At 40.1% G+C, this 27,354-nt stretch overlaps 1 protein-coding gene across 1 annotated transcript in view; it reads left to right on the top strand.

Annotated features, from left to right (window-relative positions):
• The window catches only part of GRIN2A (glutamate ionotropic receptor NMDA type subunit 2A), a gene marked incomplete at its 3' end in the record, with an annotated part of 164,781 nt that overhangs the window by 125,208 nt on the left and 12,219 nt on the right, over window positions 1-27,354 (top strand). Inside the window, exons 10-11 of the mRNA XM_082064546.1 lie at window positions 5,502-5,662; window positions 21,901-22,088. Coding sequence (XP_081920672.1) covers window positions 5,502-5,662; window positions 21,901-22,088 — 349 coding nt within the window. The remainder of the gene's footprint in view (window positions 1-5,501; window positions 5,663-21,900; window positions 22,089-27,354) is intronic.

The following is a 27,354-nucleotide window of genomic DNA, read 5'->3' as shown; positions in this document are numbered from 1 at the left end:
AAATTTGGGGGTTTGTGTTATCACATTAGAATGAGATGTAAATACATAGGATAGGGCACAGAATTTTGATATGTTTATGGAAGACCCTTTCCTAATTGAAGAACCTTTGTATCAAATGCACTTTGAGCAGTAGGCACTGATGGTTCCCTTAAACTCTACTCAAGTTTCACACTTTGGCAAATAATAAATATGCTTATTTTTCATATTGTTCTAGCTTGACTGAACTTTCTTCTGCTGAAAGTATACATCCCAGATCTTTGTACTTGTGAATTTTCTTCGATAGTCTTAGAAACGTAGCAATTACTTGTATTTTTATTCCATTTTTGTGACCGCTTTGTAATAGCTGTATTGCATGGAGGGACTGAAGCCCATTTGCAGAATTATTGTTGCGATGGCTGTGCACAAAATACATCAAGGGCATGCTGTTTTCCAGTTTGTGCCCAGCTGTTTTAAAATGAAACTAAATATTGACATTAAGAAGTAATATTTAAATAGAGTAGAGCACAGGGGAGAACTTCACAAGGGATTTATCCCAAAGGACAGAAAACAAAGGCAACAGTTCAGATAGCCTTGTGTCTGTTTTTTGTTTTAACTGCTTTTTATGACCAGCCTTTGATTGATCTCCTGGAGTATCAAAACATGAATTGCAAGCGCGGCCAGAGGAAAGCCAGATAAAAAGGAACAAAAAATGACAGTAGTTTTGTTTTCATTAAGTCATGTTGTCGCAAAACCTTTGAAAGAGTATGAAGCCTGTTAAATATACCTCTATTTTAAGATAATACTCTTAGTAAGAGGCATATAACAGGTATTCTTCTCTTGAGGATCAAAAGAAAGGATTTGGGTGATGCCTTTCCCCTGTTTGTGAGGAAGTGCAGAGCGTTTTCCTGGGAAGTCTGGGTTTTGGCCGGCTTTGGCTTGTACCCGGCACAGCACCAACACTGGCCTCTGTCCCTGATCTTCCCCTCTCTGCTGCCTCTTCGCCACTCACACCTATGGGCTGTGAAAGTGCCAGGTTTTGTTCTTTAGCTTTTGACTAATAACTTCCTTATTTTTCTTATTTTTCTATTCGTTCTGCTGAGGAGGATTTTATCGCCACGGAAAGCAGAAATAGCAGAATACTTGAATCAGAAAATAGCATCTGCTTTTGTGTGGTCTTCTGATCATTTATTTGATCTGCCACCTTTGTTTTTATTTTACAGTTCTTCAAATATTGCCTGAAGCGTACAGAGATAAATCAGGGGAGCAATGCCTTTTCTGATTAAATTGAACAAGCCAGAAGTCCAGCAAAGCAAGGATGATCTATTTCAAAACATTCTTCTTGTCATACGCAGGTTTTGCCTCCTCTGCAATCCTGAGCTTTCTCAGATTTTAAACATTCAAATAATTAAGGCTCATTTATGGGAATATAATGTGATTCATGCGAAATTCTTTTTCTCCCCTCTTTGCTGCAATGTTGTTAGTAGGGCAGTTCAGGAATTTGCAAATGTTTTACTGTTGTTTAGTAGAGAAATCTTACTCTTGCTGCAAAGTGGTAATAGGCAAAAGCCAGTGAGAAGGGAGAGACTGAAGTATAATATATACATTATATAGAATATATATGGTGTGTATGTATGGTATATATATTAATAAGTAATACATAGAAGTTCAATAAATTTTTAAACACTTGAAATGTCGCTAATCAATTTCTGAATGCCATGTCATCTGAGTGTCACCCAGAAATACATGGCACAGCATGTACTGGAGTTCCTAGGGGTGGGTGTTCATAAACTCAAATGATTCAGAAGATGAGAGGAAAATTATATTTTGACATCCTTGTATATGGAAAAGATGTTTAAAAGCTTTGTGTTCATGAAAAGGTACAGAAAATTAGTCCAAAGGTATCAAGCAAAGCTTCCATTTGGTTACTTTTGAGATAATTTGTGCCTTTTTCATGTAATGAGAGGCAAGATGAGTAAAGGAGAGTAGATGGCAGTGGACAAAATTGTCTTGCAAAGCATTTATCTGCTGTGATTCTTCCACATAGTCTCGTTTTAAGAAATGCCCCCCATGCACGTGGTCTGGGGGATTCTCTTCAACCTTAATAGGAAGCCTCAGTTATGCCACTTAAAAGTTCCCTATTTTTGCCAGATTCACAGTATTCTTATAACGTTGGCTCTATATTTTTGTGCAATAGGGTGGCACAAGTTCTGCAGTTATTAGAGATACATCTGTGTCAAAGCAGAGCAGACGGAGGTGAAAAGGCAGCGCGGGGATGATGGGGTAGTTGAGGTGACCCTCTTGCCCCAATCTGTCTTTCCACTTGAATATGAGACCTTTGCAGTGCTTTCTGAGAGTTGTCAGCATAGATATTGACTGCGTTTCAGTAACTGCTGATTAAAACAACAGTCTTGGAATTACTAAACGCAGTAGCTGTGTTTTTCAAAGATCAGAAGTTGAATTGTCAATGTTTTCCATCTGGTAAAGGAAAGCAGAGAGTTCAAATATGGGTGTTTTTCTATCACTCCGAACCAGCCGTAATTCCCATCAAAATCTGTGTGAGCAGAGGGTGAATATTTACTATTTTTTTTGCTATTTTAGTAATGTTTCCCACAGTTCCTCAAAGACCCCAGAACAGTAACAAACAGGTGCTCTGAATACTGACCTTTTGAGGCAAGCACACAAATCCGCAGATTCAGTCAATACTTAATGTTTGTGGAAGATGACTTTACTGAATTCAATGAAATTGTCGGTTTTATTAAGACATATAGGTAAAACAAATAAAAAAATAGGACTGTTTCCTCAGCTCAGCCATCCTGTTTGGGGTTCCTACATCAGCATGGCTGGAGTTTTGTTTCATGTGCCCCAGTTGCAGCAGAACATGGGGAAACAAGAATGAATTGATTGGTCTTCTGAATAATAATAGATCTCTCCACAATTATTATTCAAGCAGGGGGCTTGTGCATTCAATTAAATTAGAAATTTAAATTAGAAATTAAAAAAAAATTAACATATCAGAAAATGTCTGGGAAGAAAATTGCTTCCTCGCAGACATGATGTGTTTTTATTTCCCACCGTGGGGCTTCAGGGAAAATGAGCACATGTAGAGCCTTGATGCTGATTCCTCCGTGTCTCCCGCCTGCCACATAGATCTTTGCTGCGATGTCAGAGCCCATGGACACGTCAGCTCACAGACCATCAGTTTAAAATTATTGATGAGAACTCCATACGCTTTACGCTAGTAAAAAGATTTCTAAACTCTTTCTTTCTCCTGTGAGCAGGCAGGAGGAGCAGATAATCCTTTCCCAAAAAATTATCTCCTTGTGACTGTTCAAATTGGTTGGTTCGGTGTCTTGTGCCAAGAAATGCCAGTCAATGGGTGGTGTTTGGAACTATCTATCTCTCTGAATTTTCTGTATTTGAAATCCATGTATGAATTATTTCATCAATTCAGTTGCTTGTTATCCCCATGATCTTTGCATGAACCAGTACTTTTTATTAATACCTGCTCTCCTGCAGAAATATTTTTGTGTTCCGTGAATGCTCAATTTGGGAGAGATATCTCAATTCCTTCAACCATTCCTATGGGAGGAAGCTCCTCCCAACAACTTGAACTCATATGAATGTTCTTGAGAAGTGTGAACATTCAGAACAAAACTCCTTTTCTAAATTACCTGGATACTCCACCATAATCTTCCTATTCCCTTGGTTCCCCTGCCATACCCCAGTATTAGAAATTGGCAGAATGCTTGTTACAGTTGAATTAAAAAGATAAGAAATATGTGAACTGTATGAGCACTGGCAATTTTTACGGGTCTTGAAATCAGCATTGTTTCTTTAATTATTTTTTTTCCAGTTCTATTGATTGGAAAATTTGATACAGACATTAGGTAATACTGGAAGCCTTTTTTGCTACTTCAGAGATTAATTCTCTGTAGATTTAACTAAAATTAAAAGCAAGCTACATCTGTATCAGTAGAATCTCTAGACATATATTTAAGTGCAGGGTTTGTCTCAGTGTGGCATAATAAACACAAAAAGGAGGCAGCAAATATAGACTAAGAAACATGACTAGTGTACAGTGTAATTTTAGTGCATAGGTCAATTAGTATGTGTAAAGTAGTAGCAAAGTAATAATTTAAACAGTTAAGCTGTGAAAAGAGAAAATGAGAAAGGTAAGATATCTGTTAGCTAAATGAATAGAGAAAAATAGAGTTCATTCCTTTATGCTTTGTCAAAATATGCTTAATTAAAATGAAGCATTTAATTGTAGTACTGTAACATGAAAATATTGTTGCAGCAATAATTTCACAGTCAAGGTTTGATGGAATTGAAAAATGCTCGCAGTCCTTGTATAAGCTTATTTGTATTTTTTTTGCAAATTGGCACTGGGTCCTGGGGATTCTTGATGCCCTGACACCAACCTTTAAAAAGAGAAGTATTGCACATGGAGCCCAAAGGAAGCAGCGGCTGTATAAATATTAGCTGTCTCTTGTGGCACGGGGTATAGAGATTGCTCTTCTAACTTCCATGGTAAAAACAGAGTATGTTTTGCTGTGGAATTCACGGGTGACTGCTTTTATCAATGCTCAATTGAATTTCCTCATTAGACAATAGTTTCTGTAATTTAAGTGGCCTTTTTCATGTATTTCTTAAAGAAATATTTCACTTAATCCTAAAGTGTCACTTGGTATTCAAAGGGAGATATCAAAAAGGCACATATGAAATGTTCAGGTCTGTTAGGAAAAGCTAATGTGAGATGATTTCCAGATGTGAGAGCTGAGTGTGCCCTGAGCTGTTGCAGTTCCTCTGCAGACATTCCCTGGCCTGTTTGTCTGTGCTGAGGCAATAGTGACATAGAGTGGAAAACTGCAGAATAAACCTATATGCTATCGAGCAAATGGTTGGTAGTTTTAAACTGTAAGGATAAATAGGGACTAGGATTATACATGTCAGAGCTCCAGAAGCCCCTTTTCATGGCAAGTGTTGTAGCTGCTGAGCCCTTGGGAAGATGTGAGAACTTTTATTCTCTGTCAATCTGCTTCCTCTGGGCAGGGCATTTGGGGTCCTGTGGAGCAAATGGTCCTTCTGGTATCTTGGTGTGGGGACCCACAGTGAAGGTGTGAAATGACTGTCAAAATGCTCTTTTCTTTTGGTTGCTCTTTACCAGTGTGTCTGCTTGTAGTTTGGGTTCTCTAGGGAGATGCTGGCAGGTGAGGAACATCTTCCACATCTTCCAGTATCTCTCTGCTCCATGTTCTGCTGTCCTGATGTATTTCAGTGCATGGGAGAAAGTCACATTAGAGCAGTGGAATTGAGCTGTTTTTACTCTGGATGTAAATGATTCTGTACGTTCAGCCAGTGTGAAGACACAGTTTCTGGGATAATGGAGCTGAATTAACCCATGGCATTTGCCTAGAAGAAATTCCAGGCAGATTATACAGCTTCTGTTTTTTTCAAACTGAATTTGCCATTCTTCACATTTTGACCACCTGAAACACTTTGCTTTTCCCATTTGTCTGTAGTTTCAAAGGCCGCATGATTATTCACCTCCCTTTCGATTTGGAACAGTCCCAAATGGAAGCACCGAGAGGAATATCAGAAACAACTACCCTGATATGCACCTTTACATGACGAAGTATAATCAGAAAGGAGTTGAAGATGCCTTGGTCAGCTTGAAAACTGGGTAAGCTGTTTCCATGAGTTCTAAATAATACTGTAGACCTTGCAGAAACTGAGAAACACTGATCTGTACTTACTGTGATACCGAACAGGCTGATGTCAGGAATGCTGTGTAATACATTTATATGACTACTTTACAATTGCATGGAAGCTTCGATGTCCTATGTAAAAGAGATTAAAAGGGAAGAATTAGTATTTCTCAAATTGAAAAAGGGACAATAGAGATGGACCTGGATTTGGGTGGGGGCTCAACACGGAACACAACATTTTGTACAGTCCCTCGTTATCTTTGCAGAGCTCTCACAGGAATGTGCTTTCAGAGGGTGAATTTCTGACTAAGCCTGTTTGTCTGGCCAGTGCACAACTACTTGTTATTTCTTTACAACCTCCCATCCCTTTGGTATGCTTTTAGGTCCCCTTTTACATTTTCTTCCCTGCTCTAATTAGCATGGCCCTGTAATTTACTGTCACATCTGAAGTATTGACTTTGATCTTTGTAAAACCTGTTGAGATTGTCTCAAATGTACTATCCAATCCTCCTTCTGGCAATCTTGGTAAGTATTCTGGCAAATATTATTGTCCTTCCTTAAGATCTGAGATGCAGACTTGAGTGCCACCCATCCTTTTCTGGCTCTGAAGGAGCTTGTTCTGTCTGCTTGGACAAAGAGACCGAATTTTCATTCTCAGTCCTCAAAAGGCAGGAGAGTGACTCACTGCTTGTATCAGTATTCATCTGGGTGACAGGAAAGTGTTAGTTCTAGCTGCCTTTTCTAAACCTGTAGGCTTGATGATAGCATGTGTATTTTTGTTAATAATACTGGCTTACAGTTATAATAATTTATCAATATAGTTTGTTTCGCTTTGAAGTGAGAAGGCTAAGTTACCCATGGGGATTTAAGTACATCTACTTAAGGCACATCTCACCTGCAATTATTTATGGTGAACACAGGACACATTTCTTCCTGTACTAAATTGAGCTGTTACCTTTGTTCCCTTTTCAGGAACTGCTTGTCCTTCTAATTTTTGCTCTCCTTCTCCCAAACATATAGGGGATTATAATGTATTTCTTATGCAAAACCCCCTGAAGTCCCCAAATCTTTCCTTAGAGTGCAGGTTCCCTTCTTTAAAAAGTTATCCTCCCTACTGTTTCCTTCACTGCGGTCTCTGCGGTGCTGTCTGGTCTCTTTTTGTTGTCATGTTTTTCTTGCTGCAAAACTGGAGGAGGCAGAACTGCTCCGGCTGGGCTCGTGCAAGCTGTATTTCCTGGGTGAGAGCTACATTCTGCATTATTCTATAATGCATCATTCTATATTCTATAGTCCTCAACACTACCATTCCTGCTGTGAATTTTTACAGAAGCTGCCCTTAATTTCAGCCATGGCTAGGGCTTGTTCAGTTGGATGGATAGTTTATCTGGGGAACATACGCTCCATGTACTTTTCACCAACCATTTGTGCTACTGAAAGCCCTGAAAAACTGCTGTTACCTTTAAAATCAGGGCACCTGTCAGACACTTTAGCATGAAGATGGGAGGGCTACCTGGCTGCAGGGGAGTTGAGCACACTCACTGAAACTCAGGCTGGCTGCTCTTGTGCCAGCTGCTGCTCTTCCTCTGAAGCTTTAGTCCTTTTGACAGCATAAGCTATTCATTTTTTATATCTATATATATAATTTTTCCCCCTCTGGAGTTTCTTTCCTCTTCTAAGTGATTTCTCGGTGTGGACACCCCAGGTGTCTGCTTTGCTCACCTTGACTGACATTTCTGTAGCAGATGGTGCAAATAAGCTGCCGTGTGCGGTGTGTTTTGGATTGATCTAAGTAGCTGCTGTTGTACATACAGCTGTGCTCCTCTGCATTTGGTCTGATGGCACCTGCAGAAGGATTAAGCAGCACGGCACCAACTGCTGAACCTGCCCACAATACAAGTGTCACTTTGTGTTTGCTTATGTCACAGTTTGGACGTTCCAGCAGAAGAGCAGCATCAAGTAGGTTATGTGTGTTCTGCCTTCAGGTTCTGCATAGCAAGAGCTGTGCAAAGACCTGACCTGTGCGGTGATTGCGCAGGTGACACGTCAGGCAGCATGGCTGTACCTTCTTTTTGCCTCAGAGTGGTTTCTCTCTAGAAAGACAATTTCATTTAAGTTACCAAATGGATCAGGCTTTGTCATCCTCACCTGTCACTTGCACCTTGAGCGCACCCAGATTTTTCCTTTAATGAGTTGCATTCTCCATAGGGAGGAGAATAGAAATCATAACAAGTATTTGGTAGTGTATTAACAATTCCTTACCTCTTCTTTTCCTCCAGATTAATATTCTGCATAATTTTTTCACTTCTTCTACCCAATTTTCTGTTCCATGGTATACATAACTGTTTCCTCATTTTGTATAAACCTGTGCTGCATCTTCTTCCTTTCTCCCTCATGAATTATTTGACCAGGTTGTTTGTTGCTGCCATGTAAAGTTTGTCTTTTCATCCTTAGCTAGACTTGATCAAGTTTTCACCTTCTCTGCTTTGTTTGTTCCCATGATTTTTAATACATCTTGCCCCGTGGGGAGCCTGTGTTGCTACTGCTCTTTTGAGTATGACCTGTCTCTCCTTCCTCAAACTGCATCTGCTTCTGAGCAAATACATAATTTCTATTTTACTCTTCAGTGTGTGTATGTTCTGTTTACCTTACTACCGTTATTTTGTCTGTTCTCATATTTATCTCTTGTCAAAGGTTTTTCTATACTTCTATCTTTTATTTTTTCATCCTCATCACTGGAAGCATACAACAAGCAATTTTTCTTACATATCGTGAAGCTTGCTACTTCTGCACAGCTTTTTAAGATTAACTGCTTGGTAATTGTACAGTCATAGACCATAGACCTGAGAAGAACTTGCAAAGATTGTCTGGTTGATACTGTTGCTGTGAGTCAAAATAAATAGTACCTGTGTTATTCCTGAGGAATGTTTGTGTAACCTGTATCTATTAATATTTACAACTCACTTTCAAAACCACTTTTGCTTCATTGAAGGCATAAGATTTTGTTCCCTTTAATTCTGTATGTATAGGGTTTGGTTCTTATTTTAAGGTGGAACAAAAAAATACCAGCAATCAGGCAATACTTAATGACTGTATAATGCTACTCGTGTGGCGCCCAATCTGAATAGAATCAAACTATCAAGTAGTCATTTGTCACAGTTCAGCCTGGTTTTGTTGTATCTCAAACTCTTAAGTCTTTAGATCAGCTTTAATTAGCGTTAGCCTCTTGGAATGTATTGGGAATATCTCTCAAAGGAAACCATGATGTCTAATACATAATGTTATTGAGTTGAGCTGGAAGGAGAAAGTGGGAAGGAGACAAACATAAAGCTACAAAGGCACAGATTTCTGGTTTTGCTTGAGACATGCTCGTGTCCCTTTCCTCATTCTGAACACAAAAAACAAACTGGATTTTTTATCTTGCTTTCTCACAAGAAGTGAGAAATCATCTGCGTGGGTCCAGTCACTAACGTGGCCATGAAAAACCTCAAGGGCAGAAGTGTGGGTAGGAATGTGTATTAAATAAATGATGTTCCTGCCTTTATTTCCTGGCCTGCTGTAGGGGTTAGATAGGTCTTGTGCTGCCGTATTGCTGTGCATGCAGAGAGGAGTGCGCAAGCATTTCTGTCCAGGAATCCTTGAGCAAAACACCCAGTCCCTTTGTGTTTCATCTCTGAGAGGTGAAGCTAAGAGTGGCTCAAAAATTACTTTACAAAGAAAGCATGTACTCTTTTTTTTTTAATTAGAGCAAACAACTTCACTACATGGGCAATAGGCTTGGACCTATCTTGTTCAATTAGCATCAAAAACATTTGATATCATTCTAGAAAGGAATCGACTGGGAAATGCTGCAAATCAAAATGGAAATGAGATTTTTGCTTTAGACTGACACTGACATTATACCTGTTCCTTCAAGTGAATCCGCATGGGAGGTTCATTGCAGCTGTCTCAGGAAGGGTTGTTGCTGTCAATGGTGGAGGCAAATTTATCAGCTATATTGGCTTTTCCCTTTCGATAAGAAATCAACCTTTGTTTCTGAAAATATGTTAAAATATCTGTAAAGTCTCAGTAATATCATTTCTGTCGTATTTCTGAGATTCACAGATGCAGCTCTCAGAAAGCTGCTGGAACACCATTTGAACAAGCAGCAGAACTATCTGTGCTCCCTTTATTAATTAAAGGCATCAATTTGCAACCAGGCCTGTTAAACGGGAGCAGAGTTCATGCATCTTGTCATTGAAGTACTACTTAATGTATTTCAAAATGGCAAAATATTGTACCTGCTTCAATGCGATTTGGTATTGAAAATAATCACAGTCTTACAAGCTTGTCAAAAAATGTACCAGTGGTTCTCCCTAAATTCTGTGCATGGAAGGGACCAGCTGAACCCTGTGTGCTGTGCGACCTGCAGAGCCTCAGGCTGCTCTTGAGGCAGCACTGAGCAGCTCAGGAATTCTCCGCAGTTTTTTGCTCCTTAACGGAAACAGAAATGGCAGATATTTTCCTGGGCATTACTCAGAAGAGTGAAGTCTGTAAGACATTAGCTAATCTGTTCTTGGTGGGTGAAGTCCAGCTCTGCTAGAGCCATGATGGCTCCTCTGTGTTCTTTAGATGTTTATTGATCAAATAAAGTTCTAAAAAAGCATCACAAGCTTTTCTGTCTATGCTGTGTTTAATTAATGTACATTTCTAGAATTGTCTGTACCAGAGAGAGTGATCCTATTGATTTTGCTTCTTGACGAAAGAATAAGTCTTTGAATAGGAAGTAGCTAATTATTGTGTTGTGTTTACAGTGGCTGTTTGGATTTGTTTTCTTCTGTTTCCCTTGTTTGTAGTTAAAGAATATGAGCTTTTTGCAAGCAAACCAGCCTTACCTGTTGTGGTTCTTTGGTGTGGGTTCTATCAGCTTGCAGCTGTTGAGTTCGCCTGTCGTGTTTCTCGGTGTGCGAGTGTTCTGCTGTTGTAAAACTGTCAAGAAGAGAAAATGCAATGGCAATAAACTGGAAATGTAGTTCATGTTCTCACCTTTGCCCCAGCACATCTACACTGGAATATTGTCTGGGATTTTACTGCTGATGGCTGAAATCAGGACATTTAATTGGGAGAGTCTTTTCTTACTGTAGAGAAAAAATGAGAAGCTTTCACTTGCCGATTGCCCATCACTGATGAATCCATCTAATTTTTTCCTCACTTACTTTTCCTCGACGTGAGGACTGCAGCTGCGTATCACGCAGTGCATATCTTGTTTCAAGAAAAGAAATGGTCTGACACTGTGTGTTATGGCAGCATATTGATGCGAGGACTTTATTTCAGTTTCATTGCAAAAAAGCTGAGAATAGAGCTTGTTTCAAGGCAACTGCAGTAATGAATCCCTTGTGTTCCTCGGGCAAGCAGCCCCTTGTTGTGCAGCTGCAGACCCTCTCGCTGGCCTGAGCGGTTTTCAGTTGTTATTTACAGCCGCAGCTGTGCCTATATATTCAGGGATTTGATGCTGAAGTTTACTCGGGACTCCATCTGCCTTCCTGTTAAAGATTGCTGTGCTTGGTGCTTTATACGCATCAAGTTTAATACCTTATTCCCCAGTCGACTGTGGCAAACTGGCGGCAATACAAAGCCTGGAAAGGCTGCCGTGGTGACGATGGCGTTTCTGCGCTGCCGGAGCCTGGGCAGGTTTGGCCGCAGATGCTGTGGGTTATCACACCGGAGCCATCCCTGAGAAGATGCTCTGGGCCTGCTGCGTGTCCCCAGCTGCTGGTGGCTTTGGTAGAACGTGGGATGATTCTACTGCTCAGCATTTTTTAATGGCAAATGATAATGCAAGAAGAAAGACCTGAAAGTATCTGGTTGAACAGTGTGGGTGGCTGAAGTTATTTCCTCCCCGCCAGCACACTCTCCCATGGGAAAACAACAATATGATTCTGAATATTTTTTAGAATCTAATGGTACTAAGCAGAGAAAGGGCAAGAAAAGACCCTAGAAGGCTCTGATGCCCTTTTAACCCTCAGTCTCTTAAGTTTATTGGCCTGAATTGGATTTTTGTTGTGCTTACAGTGCTTGTGAATTGTGTCCAGCTCACAACCTCGCACAGGCTGGTGTTTGCTGAGCGGATGCGAACCGATCAGAGGCTGCGCTGGCAGCTCCGCTCGGGCTGCTGGAACGTAATGCAGATTGTGCCCAGCAGGTCCTGCTGTTAATTGGGTCTGTCAATTAAAGTGGTGGTGCGCCTGAAGTGAAAAACAAACCAAACTTGTCTTTTAGGCAGCCAGCTGACATCTCCATTTGGATGCACAAACCATTTCAGTATTTTTTGCAGTATTCTGAGTTTATTTTTTACAGAAAAATTGTTATCAAAATTGTCATCAAAGGAAAAGCTTTCTAGTTTGTGGTGGTGTTGTGGTTTTTTTTTGTGATTCATATCTTTTCACCTAAAAAGAGGAGGGAAAGCTACAAGAGAAATTACCTGTTTGAGAGAAAATTATGTATTTTAATTTTTCATAAAAAGCACGAGTTCTTCGTCATTCTTGTGGGCAGATAATAACAGCTTGCAACTGGAACGCGAATATTCAGCAGACAGACGTTTTTAAACTTTTAATCTACTGGCTCTGGCTCAATATTTTTTGACTGTTTCTGACTGACAGCACCTTGCAGTATTTGTAATTGAGAATATTCTCTTTTTTATTAGGCTTCTGGTATTCCAGTACATATAGCAATTATTTTACCAAATTTTTAAGAAATTGCCAAAGATGGTTGACTGAAGTTTGTTTGGGTGAGAAAGGGGAAGGTCAGTGGGGCAGTGTGGGATATCCACAGTCTATAATAACTTATTGCTTCCAGCCCTCCTGGATGCCCATCATGATACACGACGAGAGAAGCTGCGCTGCAGACAGCTTTAGCTGTCCAGCTATCATTCTAAGAACACGACATTCTCCTTCTTTCTCATGGCCTGCTTGTTGAAGATCCCTATTCTGAGCCTGCTTGGCTGTTGTGTTTTTCACAAAACAGGATTAAAACATCAAATACAGCAACTGAAATATAACGAGTTTTTAGACGGGTGATCCTTGCCCCAGTCACACTTTTGAGATACTTCACCTGGAGGTGAAGTATGTACTGATCTTAATGAAAAGGGAATGATGTTCTCCTCTTTCAAAGTGTGAAAGCCTTAGAGATCTTTTGGGATACTCAAAATTCACCAGTTTAAACTACTCAATCTGAAACTTGTTTATTCACGTGTGATTGGAAAAATATTTTCCTGAGTCTGCATCTGCTGTTATTAGAATAAAACTTATTATCCAAGATAGGAATTAACCTTTTTCTTTAAAGGAAAGGACTGAGTGATGAATCCAAATTATATCTCTAAATGTTGTTTTATTAAGGAGAAAAGTTTAAGAAAATTACTGTCCATGTATTTATCAGATCTATAGGATATTAATTGAAAAGATTTTTGTCAGACCCTGAAAGGGCAAATTATTGTGCCAGGGGATCATTCCTTTAAGTCGGTGATAAATCCAAAATGTGACTGTGTGACATAAGATGAGAAATTAATATTTCAGATAATTCACTGTCAATGGTACTTATAAGGGCAGGAATATAAAACACCTTAGAAGACTGATGTAACTAGCTCCTGGATTGCTCCACATCCATACAAAGGCACATGTAGACCATTTTTCTGGATGTAACTCTTGGACATTTTTGGAGGCTGGGGCTTAGAACCAGTTCTGCTTAGACCAGTTCTACAGCTGCTCTGAAAGACAAAATAAACAATTCCATGGAGCTGTGAGACAGGACCATGGGAACTCCTTAGAAAAAAGCTGAACTGAACTTTAATTTGCTCAGTCAAATGAAATCTGAAACCGAGCTGGGTCACTACTGAGGCATGGATGAGTTCAGGCAACTTTTACTGTAAATCCTACGTAGAGTATCATATTTTATGCCTGTATGCATTCTGCCTCCTATCTGGAGTGGAAATAGAGATGTAAAATACTTTCAGAATTTTTCTGTAGTACTCCTACAAGTCGAAATAATCACAACTGCAGACCACTGAAGATTTTATTTTGCTTGTTTAAGTCTTTGCTCTCTTAGTGTCTCTTTCTATCTCTTTCCCCTGTTTGGCACTGGACCTTTATAAATTTCAGTAGTGATTGATAGAACATTGCATCTGTGGAGCTAAATTGGCATAGTTACCTTCTGGAGATCAGGTGTTGTGAATACCAGAATTAAAACAAACTCAGAAAGAAACAGAAGAAACTGGTGGAAGGTGAATAATTTGGCAGCACTGAACAAAGACTGTCTATTTATCCCTATCGATTTTGGCAGCAAGTACTGAATTATTATGCAAATATTGTACAAATACTTATACACTTTTCTTAAAACCATCTGACGTGAATAATGATTTTCTTACTGACATTCTGTAAAAAAACAAAATCTCTGCTAAACAGTTGAGCCCATTCAGTATTTTCTTTCCTTAATGGCCAGGTTCAGGCAATCTCCACAATCAATAGCTTCATTTATTTTGGCATCAGATGGCTGCAGTAGCTTTATTTCAGTTTACTTTTTGAAGTTTTCTTTTGGACTTCAATCTAATATTTGTTTCATTGTTCATTTTAATACTCATTTGGTGCTACACTCTGAGGGGAATGATTTTCAGTTGGTGTTACAGCTGCAATCACCCAAGCTGGGAACTGGAAAGCTGATTTGCAACTGGGCAGCTGCTATTTGTGCCGAAAGACTGCAGAGATACAGAACCATATACATTTACTGTTTGGTCCGGGCCCGTTCTTCAGAAGATATGGTCACTGAAGTATCAATTCTGAAATCTAATAGTTTAAAAGAAAGTGCAGGGTGTGGAGGACAAAGTGCCACCAAGCACAGGGACGGAGATGTCCCATGGCATTGCCACTGCTGGCAGGACTTGCTGGTACCAGTTGTTCTGATGGCTGTTCCCATTTCTGTGGGAGGCTGGTTCTCTGCAGGCTTTGAAGAACAAGCAAATACTAATATTGGCGTTTAGAGGGTTATTGGGAGCTGAGGAGGCGCTCATGAACTGTCTGGGGAAGCTCATACCACTGTAAATTCAAGTTATCTATGAACAGAAGCAGACATCATCATGTCCTTTTAAGCTGGGTCACATTTTCAATAATTTCTTCATGGCCATAAATGTGCTGCCTTTTTTTTTTTTTAAACAAACAACCAACAAAAACCAAAGCAAAGCAAACCAAAAAAACTCCAAACCAAAGAAAGACAACACCTGTCTTTGCTGTTCAGCTGATCCGAAGCAAGTTGCCTCTAGAAAACAAAACAAAACATATTATTTATAATTCCTTAATACATGAATGCTCTTCTGATTTTTTTGAAGAAAGGTTACCTCCTGTGTCTATATTACCATTTTTCAGCTAATGCAGTTATCTATCTAATGTCTTTAAATATTATAAACTACCAGGAAATGAAATGAACAGGTGAAAGTAGCTGTATCCCATCTAACCCATCTTCTTTTGAGAAGAAGCTGTTCTAAGTTTTAGTATTCATTTGATTTGGGGATGAGATCAGGTGCTTGGTGAAATGTGCTGAATTTATCCTTCATTATGCTATTGTAACTGGGACAAAACCTTTAATCTAAAAATACATTCCCCCTACTCAACTTTTCCAATTTTGTGTTTTGATAAACTGACACTTTGCAAGTACTTCATTGCTTGGCTTCTGAGACTTGAAGTGGGACAGTGTTCCGTTGCATAAATTAATCATACAGGCACACTAAATTTTGCATTATTCTGGTTGCTAAGGGAAGTGTTGCAGGGACGGGAAGGTGGGTGGTGAGCGGGGGCTCCTGTGTGTGAATGTGCTGGTCCAGGTACCGCAGCCCCGGGAGGCAGGAGGGTTCACAGCGGCTTTTTGGGCAGGCCTGACAGGGGAGGTGAAGGCTCCATCACATCCCATGAGGGTGTTAATGTCTGTCAGAGCTTCCTCTGTCCAATTCTGTGTCTGCGTTTTCTACACGAAGATTGAAGCGAGGACGGTTTGAGCTGGGAGAAAAGTTGAAAGCTCGTTCTCTGCTAATGAGTTCATCATTTAACTGGGTTAAACTCTGCTAACTCGCAGCGTTGCAGTGGGGTGGTTGTTAAATTTCCCCCTAATGAATTGGCAATGTCAAGATGTCAAGAATCCATCCAGTGTATGCGAACTTCAGATCTGCGAGGAGCTATTTGAATATGTTCTGTAAGATAAAGTCCCTGCTGGCCATGAAGTGCCATCAGATAACCTGAAACGTGTTTTAGTCAAAACTGGGTAGAAGCAATCATCAGTCCCTCATGCTAAAGGTTAAATATCAGCTTCTCTTTCTCCAGCAACATCACAGTGTCACTTTAGAGAACTTTCCTTGAAGCCTCATCTTTAGAGCAGCCATCCTGCCCTCAGTTGCTGTGTCATTCCTCAGTGACCTTGTGGCTTCACGTCCTTTGGATGTAGCCTTAGAGATGCGCATATGGCATTGTCTCACTGTGCGCTCCTGACATACATTCTTTTAGCCCTTCTGCGCATAAAGAAGGGCTAAAATGTAAATTATCACATTTGTAATACATCTATAAATCCATCATATTTTAAAGCCAGTATTTTTGCACTTACTGCCTTCCCAATAATGGTATTGATGATCTCTAAAATATATGTTTATGTTTAATCCACCCTTAAGTGGATGCCAGTTTTTTGCCTAATATCAAATTATAAGCGCTACTTTACAATCATCTATTCTGCAGACTATACAATTTCTTTCTAAAAGCAAAAAAGCTGAAAAGTATAGTGGTTTTTGCAGAACGTTTTGAAAATGGAGAGACAAAGCTTTAATAGGTAAAAGTGTTCCTGATGATGGGCTGGGGGCAAAGAGAGAAGGGTAAAGGTGCTGTTAGAAGCATCGTTTGAGGATTTACTGACTTGCAGTCTGGTATTGGTAATAAGACAGTAATTTCAAATATTGTGCTTTCAAAATACACGACTGGAGCCTCAGTAAACAGGTATGACACTTGCTATGTAATAATCTTTGTAGTCACTTTTGCATTTATTTACAACCAAATTTAGGAGTAACCTAGGCAAATTTCAAAAATAGGTCTGGTTTAATTAACTATGTTTTCTCAGAATTAAATTTCTATCACTTACAATAATTAAATACATAACTGACCTGTATTTTTTCAGAACAACCCCCAGAAGGTGTGTATTTGGGTGCAAAGGAACTCTTAGTCAAAAATAATGTAGAAAGGTCATTATAATGCAGCTGTTTACAGCAAAATGCAGTGCAAGCAAATTACTATGGTGGTGTATACATCATATGTTACACGCATTCTGGTTTTGTGTAAGTCAAATCTGTGTCAGTAATAATAAACAGCTTTTGCTGGCTGCGAAAAGACTGTATTTGGCGTGTTAGAAAACATAAAGAAATGAGCATGAGAAAAATGGATTCTGAAGTTAATGTACTGTATCTGACAGATGAACATTGCCCTGAATGGTACCCACTTTGGCAAGAAATTAATTCTGCTATAGATATTGTATGTTTGGATTTACTGCAGTAGTTGAAAACTGGGAAGTGACTTGAGTCATGCTCCTGTTTCTCTGATCCGCAATGGAAACACAATATTACTTGTTCCATAGACTCCAGTGCTTGACAGGGAAATGGAAAAATGTGAATAAACAGGACTGCGTTAAAGCATCCCTCTCATTTTTTGAATATTACAACACAAGTCTTAGCAGGACATAAAGTAATTGAAAGACATCGATTTCTATTCTGCTGCATTCCTGTTGGTGTCTCCAGAGCTACTGAGCAGATGCTCTTTTAGACTTTTTTTCCCTTTTCATCTTTCTATCAAGAAAATAAAATTGCTGAAGGATCCCGTAGTTGGTTAAGGGTGCAAAGTAACATTTTCCAAAGGAGCTATAATTTTTTTGTTGAGGAAGAAGCTGTGAGTAATAAAAGGGGCTTTTTCCTAATCCTGCTTTTCAGTTTTCATCATAGGAGTTTGGTGAAAAGTATGTGCCAATAATAAAGATGGGGAAAATTATAGGGAATTGTTTTCAGCTTTTCTGAAATTACTTTTCTGTACCTTTTCCTTTAATTTTCTTTATACAGTCATTTTTGAATATGCAATATGGCAACAGATTGAAGAATGGGTTTCTGCAATAGCTATTCTGGTTTTTCAACTCTTACACTGCTTGGTTACTCCTAAATATCTACGTACAAGACTGTCCACATCAGTTTTCCACAAGTTGCCCACGTCACGTTATTACATTCAGTAACGTGTGGGTTTTTTTTTTTCCAGTTAATAATTTAATAACACCTGACATTCTCCTCTGCTGTGTGCACTAAAATTCTCCCTGCCCCCTTACTGCCTCATGAAGGACATTTGCCTTTGCAGTCTCTATGATACAAATATTCCAAAATGTTTATTTTCTCTCCTACCCAGGACTATTGCAGTAGTTCTGAGGAAGTTTACAGACCTGCCGGTAGCTCAGATGAGTCACAGCACTGTGGTCTCTTCCTCTGCCGTCACTGGAGATGCCTGGTGTGTTTGGCTGGTTTGCGGCTGTTATAAATCTGGCTTCTTGCTGCATTCCAGTTTCTGTAGTTCTCTTTCATCTTTCTAATAATTCTTAGCAGTTTGTTTAAACCTACACAATGTGACACAAAGCTTCTCGCCCTCTGAAGTGGCTGCACTGAAACAACAAGTTAATTGGTTCATTTTTACGCGATTAAGGTTTGCAGGAGGTTGAGCCTCTCTTGGTGTGTGTAAAGTGTGAATATGGTGAATATACAAGTTAAATAGCAGAGTGCTTGGCACTCAGACCAATCCAAAGCTTCTCAGCTCTGTAGCCCAGTTGATTTTGCTGCCACGAGAACAAAGATCCCAGTGCTTACCAGTCCATCTGCAGAAAAAGAGAAAGAGGCCACAGGGTGAGCCGAGCCCAGGGCTGGGTTTGCCAGTCCTGTCACCAGAAGGGCAGCCAAGGCCGGGCTCTGCGTCCAGCTCGTCCCAGCAAAGCTGTGGCTTTCCCCAGCCAGACGGGGCAGGAAGGAAAGTCCTCACTGTTCCCCACAGATTTCTGCTTTGTCTTCTTCCACAGCAGATGCTCCTGCCGTCTTTGCAAACTGGGAAACGGCCTGATTTTCAGACTTGCCCAGGTTTTGCTCTCTGTTTTTTGGAAACTCTTATTAAGGAATGTTTAAAGTTGTCTGAAAGTTCTTAAAAAGTCATGGTGTCTGGAAATTCACCTCCTAGTGATGGAAGAGTTGGTTGTCCTCCCATCTGAGAGCTTCACTCGTGGCTTGTGACTCCCTGCCCACGCTGCCAGGGGTACAGCATGTTCTGAAGCTTTGCTTTGCTTTGCAAGGAATTAGTACTTCTGTAATCAGCACATGGTGAAGAGATAATTAAGACTTGAGAGGTTATAAGATTCACATTGGAAATGGAGAAAATATATTCTGAATCTGAGTTTATATTTGTAGACAGCAGGACTTGTTCAGGGCAATCAACTTTTTGATTTACAACTCAGGCATATGGGCAGCAGCTGATGGCAGGACCTTTCAGCACTCAGCAACTCTCAGTAAAGCACCTCACGTTTTTAAATTGATTTGCATAGTGAGATTTATTATGACCTTATAGAAACAGTAGAGAGAAAACCCTCAAGTAAAGCCTTTCAGCATCTTCAGAACCTGCTTTCCTTGTGTGTGTCCACTGCAGCTGGTGCCACTCTGCAGGGAAGCTGGGGGGATCCACAGCAAGTGAGCGAGGCTGGGATTGTTCCCTCTCTTTCTGTCCCAAGGTTTTCCTAAACTGCTGAATAGCTAAGGAGACAACCTGCCTGATTTCTGAAGCACCACAAGGCTTTTGACCTGGTCTTTAGCATAGATATCTCTTTCCTCTGTATTTCTGACTGAGTCTGTTTTGACAGAAGAGGAGCTGACTCTGTGTTTACCAGCATGTGTTTTATGTGCTTACATTGCAAAACTATAAATCCCAGAATAAACAGACGCCAGATTCCAGTGTGTGTTTTAACTTGGGTGGGTTTGTTGCAGCAGTATCCATCCCCATGAGTGGAGCATTCCCTTCCAGCCCCTTGGGCCGCCAGAGGCATCGCTGAGAGGAGCAGTGTCCTTCCCGCAGATAAAACCATGAGGCTGGATTGTATTGGTTATGGTTGTCTGCTGTAGATCAGAATTGTCACAAGTACCTTGAGGGTATGGCAAACAGTTTTCTTCTTTTCTTTTTTTCCCTTGTGTGCCTGCCCAAAGGATGCGGATTTTTGTCCTTTCTCTCTACACAAACGAAAGATTGTCTCCAAAGTGCTGAACCAAAGCACATTTAGAAGGTGGTCTGGCCTTGTGTTGGAGCCTGTGGGCTTGGGCAGTACCCCAGCATCTCCTCCCCAGCACCTCTTGGCCATTTCCAGTTTAGTCACCCTCAGTGCCTGGTAGCCAACTCTATCTTGTTTCCAGATTGTATCTGTTACACACCACCTTGTAGTTTTCTCCATGTTCAGTTACCTGTTGAAAGGCAGGAGAGAGACTTTTAGCACGGGTGGAGCTAAGCTGATTTTTAAGCTGAGGATTGTACTGACTGAATTTTAGGGAAGAGTGGAAAAACAGAGAAAATGATGACCCAGCTATTTATTTTAATGGGTACATGAACCACCTGTACTTGCTCTAAATTAACTACTTCACTACATTGCAGTTTGAGGACTTGAATGGTGACTGTTGAGGTAAGTATCCTTGAAGGGAAGCAATAAAGTACAGAAAGCAGTGACAGGAGCTTCACTCTTCACTTTTTCATGACAGCAGACAAAATTCAACCACCTCTGTCCTGGGGTTTCTCTTGGTTTGACATGAGACGGACAGGGGTATTTTTAGTGTCACATTTTTGCTATCTGATCCAGAGTTCCACAAAAATTGGGGTTCTACATGAATCTGTTGATTGATTGTTTAAGAACAAACATCGAATTATGTAATGCATGAAAGTTCGTGGTTGGTTGGTTGGTTGGTTGTTTGCTTGTTTAGTTTGGTTTGGTTTGTTTTTTCTGTTAGTAGCCAAAATCTGGTATGCCTAGGTCTTGCTCTGTTCTGTGGATATAAATGAAAAGCTTTATCAACGTAAACCAATTTAAGCTACAGAATTCACAACTGCTACATACTGATATAATGTAATTGAAGCTGATGCTCTTGTTTGTCTCACAATTAATTTATTTTTGTGTTTCCCTTTCCGTGAAGACAGGTCCCAGCTGTTTATGAACAGCATTTTGCCAGCCTCAGTCATTTGCATCCCTATAGAGAATGTTCGCGGTGCTCCGTGTCATGCACTGGGGCTCTTTTATTGGCATATATTATATGCACTTTTATTTTGTAAAATAGCCGCACGCCTGTCTCTTCTAACTCTTGCTTTACAGTACTTCTTAAAAATTATCCATGAAGGACATTGCCTGTTTTCCTTTCCTTGCTGATTTTGTTTTCCTCTATTTTGTCGTGTTCCCTGTATACCTCAGAGCATGGGATTATCCCATTCTTACATTTTTAGGTAGATGGGCTGATATGCTTGAAATTTTCCACAGTGTTGTTATACCTGCTGTGCTCCAAGCACAGAAATAATATGTTTGGAACTGTGAATCATAAAGAAATATTTTCCCTAATTTTTAAGCAGGATTTAGGTAGCTGTATCAGATATGTTCCAATACCTTCCTCTGTCTTTGCAAGGACTCAACCTCCACCTTCATTGTTTATTTTTGGAAAGAGACATAGAATAAGGGTGTGTGTGGAAAAGTGCTGAAGTCACGTTAGCAGTCTGTTTCAGTATTTAAAATAAGCTAATTGGTTATTGTTCTTTCAATTCATAAATTCTCTATTATCATTTGTGTTGGTTTTGGAGATAATTTTGTATCTCAAGATATTTATTATCCATTTTGAAAGCACAGATACCAAGATAACAGGGCAAGACATTTTGTAGTTTGGTTTCTCCTGCTCAGTATTTTTTAACAGCATCCCTTAAAATAGAAATGCAAAACTATGTGTCCTACTTTCCCCTCGCTAAAATAGATGCCTTTTGTTAATTTTAGATACAGCAGAGCAGGATATGTAATTAATGATATCAAAGAATCCATGTGATATTCAACAGGGTCCTAATATCAAGGACAAAAGAAGTCTGACAACAGCTGTCCCTCATGGTTTGGTTTGTAAAAGTGTTGTCTTTTATTTCAGGAAGTTGGATGCTTTCATCTATGATGCAGCGGTGCTGAATTACAAGGCTGGCAGAGACGAAGGCTGCAAACTGGTCACCATAGGGAGTGGGTACATCTTTGCCACCACGGGCTATGGAATAGCACTTCAGAAAGGGTCACCTTGGAAGAGACAGATCGATCTGGCCCTCCTTCAGTTTGTTGGAGATGGTAGGCACCGAGCCTTTTTCCTTTCTTTTCTTTCTTAGGTATGCACAGTTAATTCAGCTTTAGTGGCTCTGAGCCCTTTATTACTGCTTTCTTACAGTCTTTAAACGAAGCAAACAAGCACAAAAATAAAGTCGAAAATTATTTATTGATACTGAGACAGGAATTCTCTTCCCCTCTGTTCTAACTCATCTCACCACCCAGGATGTTTGCATCTATTTGCAGAGTGTTTTCACATACATCACAAAATAACAGTGGCCTCAGTGTTAGAGAGCATTTCTAAATGTGTTTTTTTATTTTGCCATTGAGCAATGACAGAGGAGTCTACGTGGTAGATGAGTTATCTTTCAGCATAACTGTTTTGCTGTTTAAAATTCTTTAGTTCAGGTCTGAACTGGTGCAAGTGATCCCTAATCTAGGGTGGATTAACTTAAACTTCTGGTAAAATAATGTTTATGGAATTGAAGTAAGGTGACTGGTTTTATTGGATTTCAAACAAGCTGTTTTTCATTCTAGCACAGAAGCAGAAGAATTCTAGGTCCTCTTGGCACTTCTGCCCTGTAGAAAACTTGCTGCACATCTTTGGTGTATTTGTAGACAGTACTAATGGCTTGTTCTCCATATAGGGCTTGAACTACATTTTGATTGTAGAAATCTTTCTTTGCCAAAGTGAAACTTCCAGCTTTTCATACGTGCATGCAAATGAAAATATGGTGGTTAAAAACATTTGTAATGAATGGCTGAAATCCTGCAGCAGATTAGAACATGGTGTGTTACATAATCATTCTGGTAATTTTTCTCTTACATAGATACTTGTGTTAACTTTGCATTTCTCTGCCAGTGAAAAAGAGGGCTCAACTGAAAAATAAATATGCACTTAAAATCACTGATAGCATGTCATTGAGACTAAGAGTAGTAGATTTCTGTATAACAGGACAATTTAAATGGCAAAGTGCAGGATCTTAGCATAATGCTCTCCTGTTCCATAAAAAACCAAAACATTAATTTCCATACTGGAGACAGTGAGTGTATTAGTCTTCCTGCACATGGATTTTATTCCTGTTATAGACCTAACTGACTGGAAGAGATGTAATCGTAATGACTGATGCATTTTGTCGGGTGAACATAGAGACATACTGGTGTCATCATTCCTGATGTGTTGGATTTAGAGAGGCTTGTGGAAGAAACACTGCTCACCTTGCTGAGGAGTTAATTGGTGACCCATAAGCTGGTTTCACGCAGTGACATATTCTTGTTTTAAACAGTTGCAATTAATTGGTTAATATCTTAGCTTTATTTTTCTATTTGTGAATATATGACTAAAATATTTTTCTGCTTGTGCAACACTACTAAGTGTTAGGTGCTGCAATTCTGACCTGGTTTTAGATGACGAAGTTGAATCAGGGAGGTTGAATTAGTTGTCCTGTACTAAAGAAGAAACTGCTTCTGTAGCCTGAAGGAGGATCCGAGGTGTCTCAGTTGTGGACTAACCCCTCTACATGTCAGAGCATCACCAAGGTTTTCATTCTTGTCACCCTGCATTTTCTTCATGCTTATTCTTTCATCTTTTTTTGATATTTCTTATGCAACAAAAATAAATGGAATCACAGAGAAAGAAAACAAATTAAATAGAAGGGAAGGTATTTTAAGCTATTCATGAAAAAGTTTGTCGCAATACCAAAGCTACTGCTTTTTTGTGCATCACTTTGACTGTCAGGGAGAAAATAAAATGGATGGGAGAGAAGAAGGAAAAATCTTATCATGTATTTACACTTTGACCTGTGGATTTACATAGCATATGAATGCTTCTAGCTCTAACTCATTTTTAGTAGCTGAAGATAATACAAATGAATTGTCTACAAAACTCAGTATTAAAACTTCCATATGAATAATTTATAGAATTGCAATAGATACAGCTGGCACCCAGTTGAATGAAAGCTTGTCATGAAATATCTGCTCCCACATTCATCTTGCTCAGATATTGCTTCAGAAGATAAACAAAAGTTTTGAATGCACAAACCATGGAGACTCTGGATGTGTTTATGACATTTTTGTCACTGGTATTTTTCAGCGCCTTTAGAAAGTACTCTGAACAACCCAGGAACGCTAAAATGTTCATTTTCCCTTGTAAAGGATGCCTAAATTTGCTCAGAAAATGGTGTGGGCACTATTAAAAAGAACAGCAGTTGGACATATATGATGTGTAGGAAGTTCCATCTTATGAGGATACTCCTGGGAAAGCCTCAGTGGAGTCTGAATGAGGTTGTTTAAGTAAATAGACATTCACAAATGAAGGCAGAAATACTTCTTTCACTCGTGTAGCCTCTGCAGAATGTAGGATTCTTTAAGACTAAGCCTATAAAACAGAAAAGCACTTGGAAGCAACACTGCATTATTATTCCGTATATGTGATAGAGCATTCATCACAGTATGGAATAATTTCAATGAATGAATATAAATCTAACGAGTTTCATAACTGTAAGAAAAAAAAATCCTAATGAGTTGAACAAACACAATTTATTGATATGAATGTTATGTTAATATAATGGGAAAACCTTTTGGATGATACTGTATATTTGAATAAGACTAAGTAATTTGTTTAAAAGTATATCTAATTGCACCTTCAAAACTCATGATCTCGTCTCTCTTTCATGTTTTTACAGTACTGCGATAGTCTTTTGAAAGGTGTTTTAGAGCTTTCAGTTTCCTCTGCATGTCTCTTTCTCCTGTGATTTTTCTCATTTGATTTTTTCCTTGCTTCATCTGTACCGTTCTTGTATCCAAGCCAGTTCACTTACACACTGAAATGAAATTTTTGCACAGTGGACAGGAAGGTTTTCCCCTTTTCCTGGCTGATGTAAAACACCCAACTGAAGTATTAATGACTTCATGCAGGAGCGTCTTTTCATACTTCTCAGAGCACGATGCTTTTTCTGTGCTAATGTCAATGGCTTTTGACCTTCTCTTTTATCTTGTAGGCACTGGGAAAAATAAGGTAAATACAGAGGGATGTAAGTTTGGTTTAGGGATAACTAGGCTTAGGCTGGGTGGTTTATATGTAGCTACATGTGTAGTGCTCTGATCCTGAGGATAGTTCTACTGTGTGGACAAATTATACTGACAATTAGCAATTACACTGTGAAAGTGATGGCATCCTGGGATGTATTAGAAGGAGGGTGGTCAGTAGGTCAGAGAGGTTCTCCTGCCCCTCTACTCTGCCCTGGTGAGACCACACCTGGAATATTGTGTCCAGTTGTGGCCCCTCAGTTCCAGCAGGAGAGGGAACTGCTGCAGAGAGCCCAGCGCAGCCACCAAGATGCTGAAGGGAGTGGAGCATCTCCCGTGTGAGGAAAGGCTGAGGGAGCTGGGGCTCTGGAGCTGGAGGAGACTGAGGGGGGACTCATTCATGGGGATCAATATGGAAAGGGGGAGCGTCAGGAGGATGGAGCCAGGCTCTTCTTGGTGACAACCAATGACAGGACAAGGGGCAATGGGTACAAACTGGAACACGGGAGGTTCCACTTAAATATGAGAAGAAACTTGTTCCCGGTGAAGGTGGCAGAGCCTGGCCCAGGCTGCCCAGGGAGGTTGTGGAGACATTCTCTCTCTCTGCAGACATTCAAACCTGCCTGGACACCTTCCAGTGTAACCTCATCTGGGTGTTCCTGCTCCATGGGGGGATTGCACTGGATGAGCTTTCCAGGGCCCTTCCAATCCCTGACACTCTGGGATTCTGTCTTGCTGGAAGGAAACAGGCTACAAGGTGCCACATTTGCTGCTCTGACAAGGAGGAGAAGACACAGAGGGCAGGAGGATGGGCAGGAGTTGCTGAGGAATGTAAAGAATAGCTACTTAGTTGTGTCAAAAATAGAATTATCCCCAAAATGTTTCATCACTTGGTCTATACAGGTTCATATATGTAGAAGCTGAGATAAATATACACTTGTTAGAATGAGAATAATTGCTTTGGAACATGGAATTTTTTTGATATGAAGAGTTAGAAGTTGCTTTTTCTACTTTAAAGGATACGAGTGAAGTGTATTACCAGCGTATTTCTGGTTTTGTACATCTTACTATCTGCATGTCACATCTCAATACCTGCAACAACTTGCAGGTGACAATTAGCATCCACAGTTTTGTTCAAAATATTTGATCTTCAGGATAATTCTCTAAAGCACACTGGCGGTTGTGCAGGTTTTTTGGCTTGCTGTGGCCACAAGATGAAACTTTCATTGATTTTTTTTTTTTTTTAGCAGAGCAATAAAAATATTTCTACTGAGACACACAAGACTGTTTCTCAATCTTCTGTTGAGAACTAGAAGCATCCAGGAGTCCAAAACCAACTGGAATAATATGGCTGTGGAGAAGCAGCAACGTTGTCTTGTTTGGATCTTCCACCCACAGCCGCAGGGATGTGTGAGAACAGAAATGCATGGAAGAATCGTGTGATATGTGCTTTGATTTCTTTCATAAAGCTCTGTAGGGAGCAGCCAGGCAGGCTGATGTACCCCAATCCAGCACGTTACCCGAGCAGCTGGCAACTGCTGTTTCGTACCATCTTGCCCTATGCTCAGTAAAGCTCAGGCACAAGGCCACGTAATGTGTAATTTAACAAGTGCTGGACTGCAAGGTCTGTGCAGGAACTGTGTTCCTCCAGCCTGCAACTCCAGGAACTTCTGCCCAGGTCTGAACGCCCAGGTGTTGCTGCTACTGCTCTGGCTGGGGCTGCACAGTGCCATTTAGAGCAGAGTGGTACTTTTCTAGAAATATACTCCAAAGCAGTTTGAAAGACATTGCCTCTGAAGCCTATAGCATCATGTCTGGGGGATTTGGAGCAGAATCACTGGTGCCTCGGAGGTGAGGAAAATTTATTTTTCTTTCTCTATGGCTTTTTTTTTTTTTTCATTTGCAAGCAAATGAGATTATTGAACTGCAAATGGCAAAGCTGCTTTGGGATTAAGAGAGTTTTGTGGGATGGAGAGAAAGACAGCAAGGAGCCTTTAGCTATGGGGGATGCAGCAGAAATAGGGGCATAAAAGGTGCATGACAACAGAAAGGGATGGAAACAAGGAACAGATTAATGCTGGGTAAAGGGAGCAGGTTTGGAGAGGAGTGGAGGAGGTGCTGACCAAGCATCTGCTGTGTGAGGTGTTTGTAACCCATTGTGCTGCTGCAGGTTATGGGCTCCGTTCGGGAAGGTCTGGGGATGGATCTCCAGGTTGGAGGGGCAGAGGGTGCAGCCACGTTCAGCCCTTAACCTGGAACGCTG

This window comes from Streptopelia decaocto (genome assembly GCF_964273445.1).
Source record: "Streptopelia decaocto genome assembly, chromosome: 13".
Taxonomy (NCBI): domain Eukaryota; kingdom Metazoa; phylum Chordata; class Aves; order Columbiformes; family Columbidae; genus Streptopelia; species Streptopelia decaocto.
Note: the sequence above shows the minus strand (reverse complement) of the source record. Positions and strands in the feature narration are given on the sequence as shown.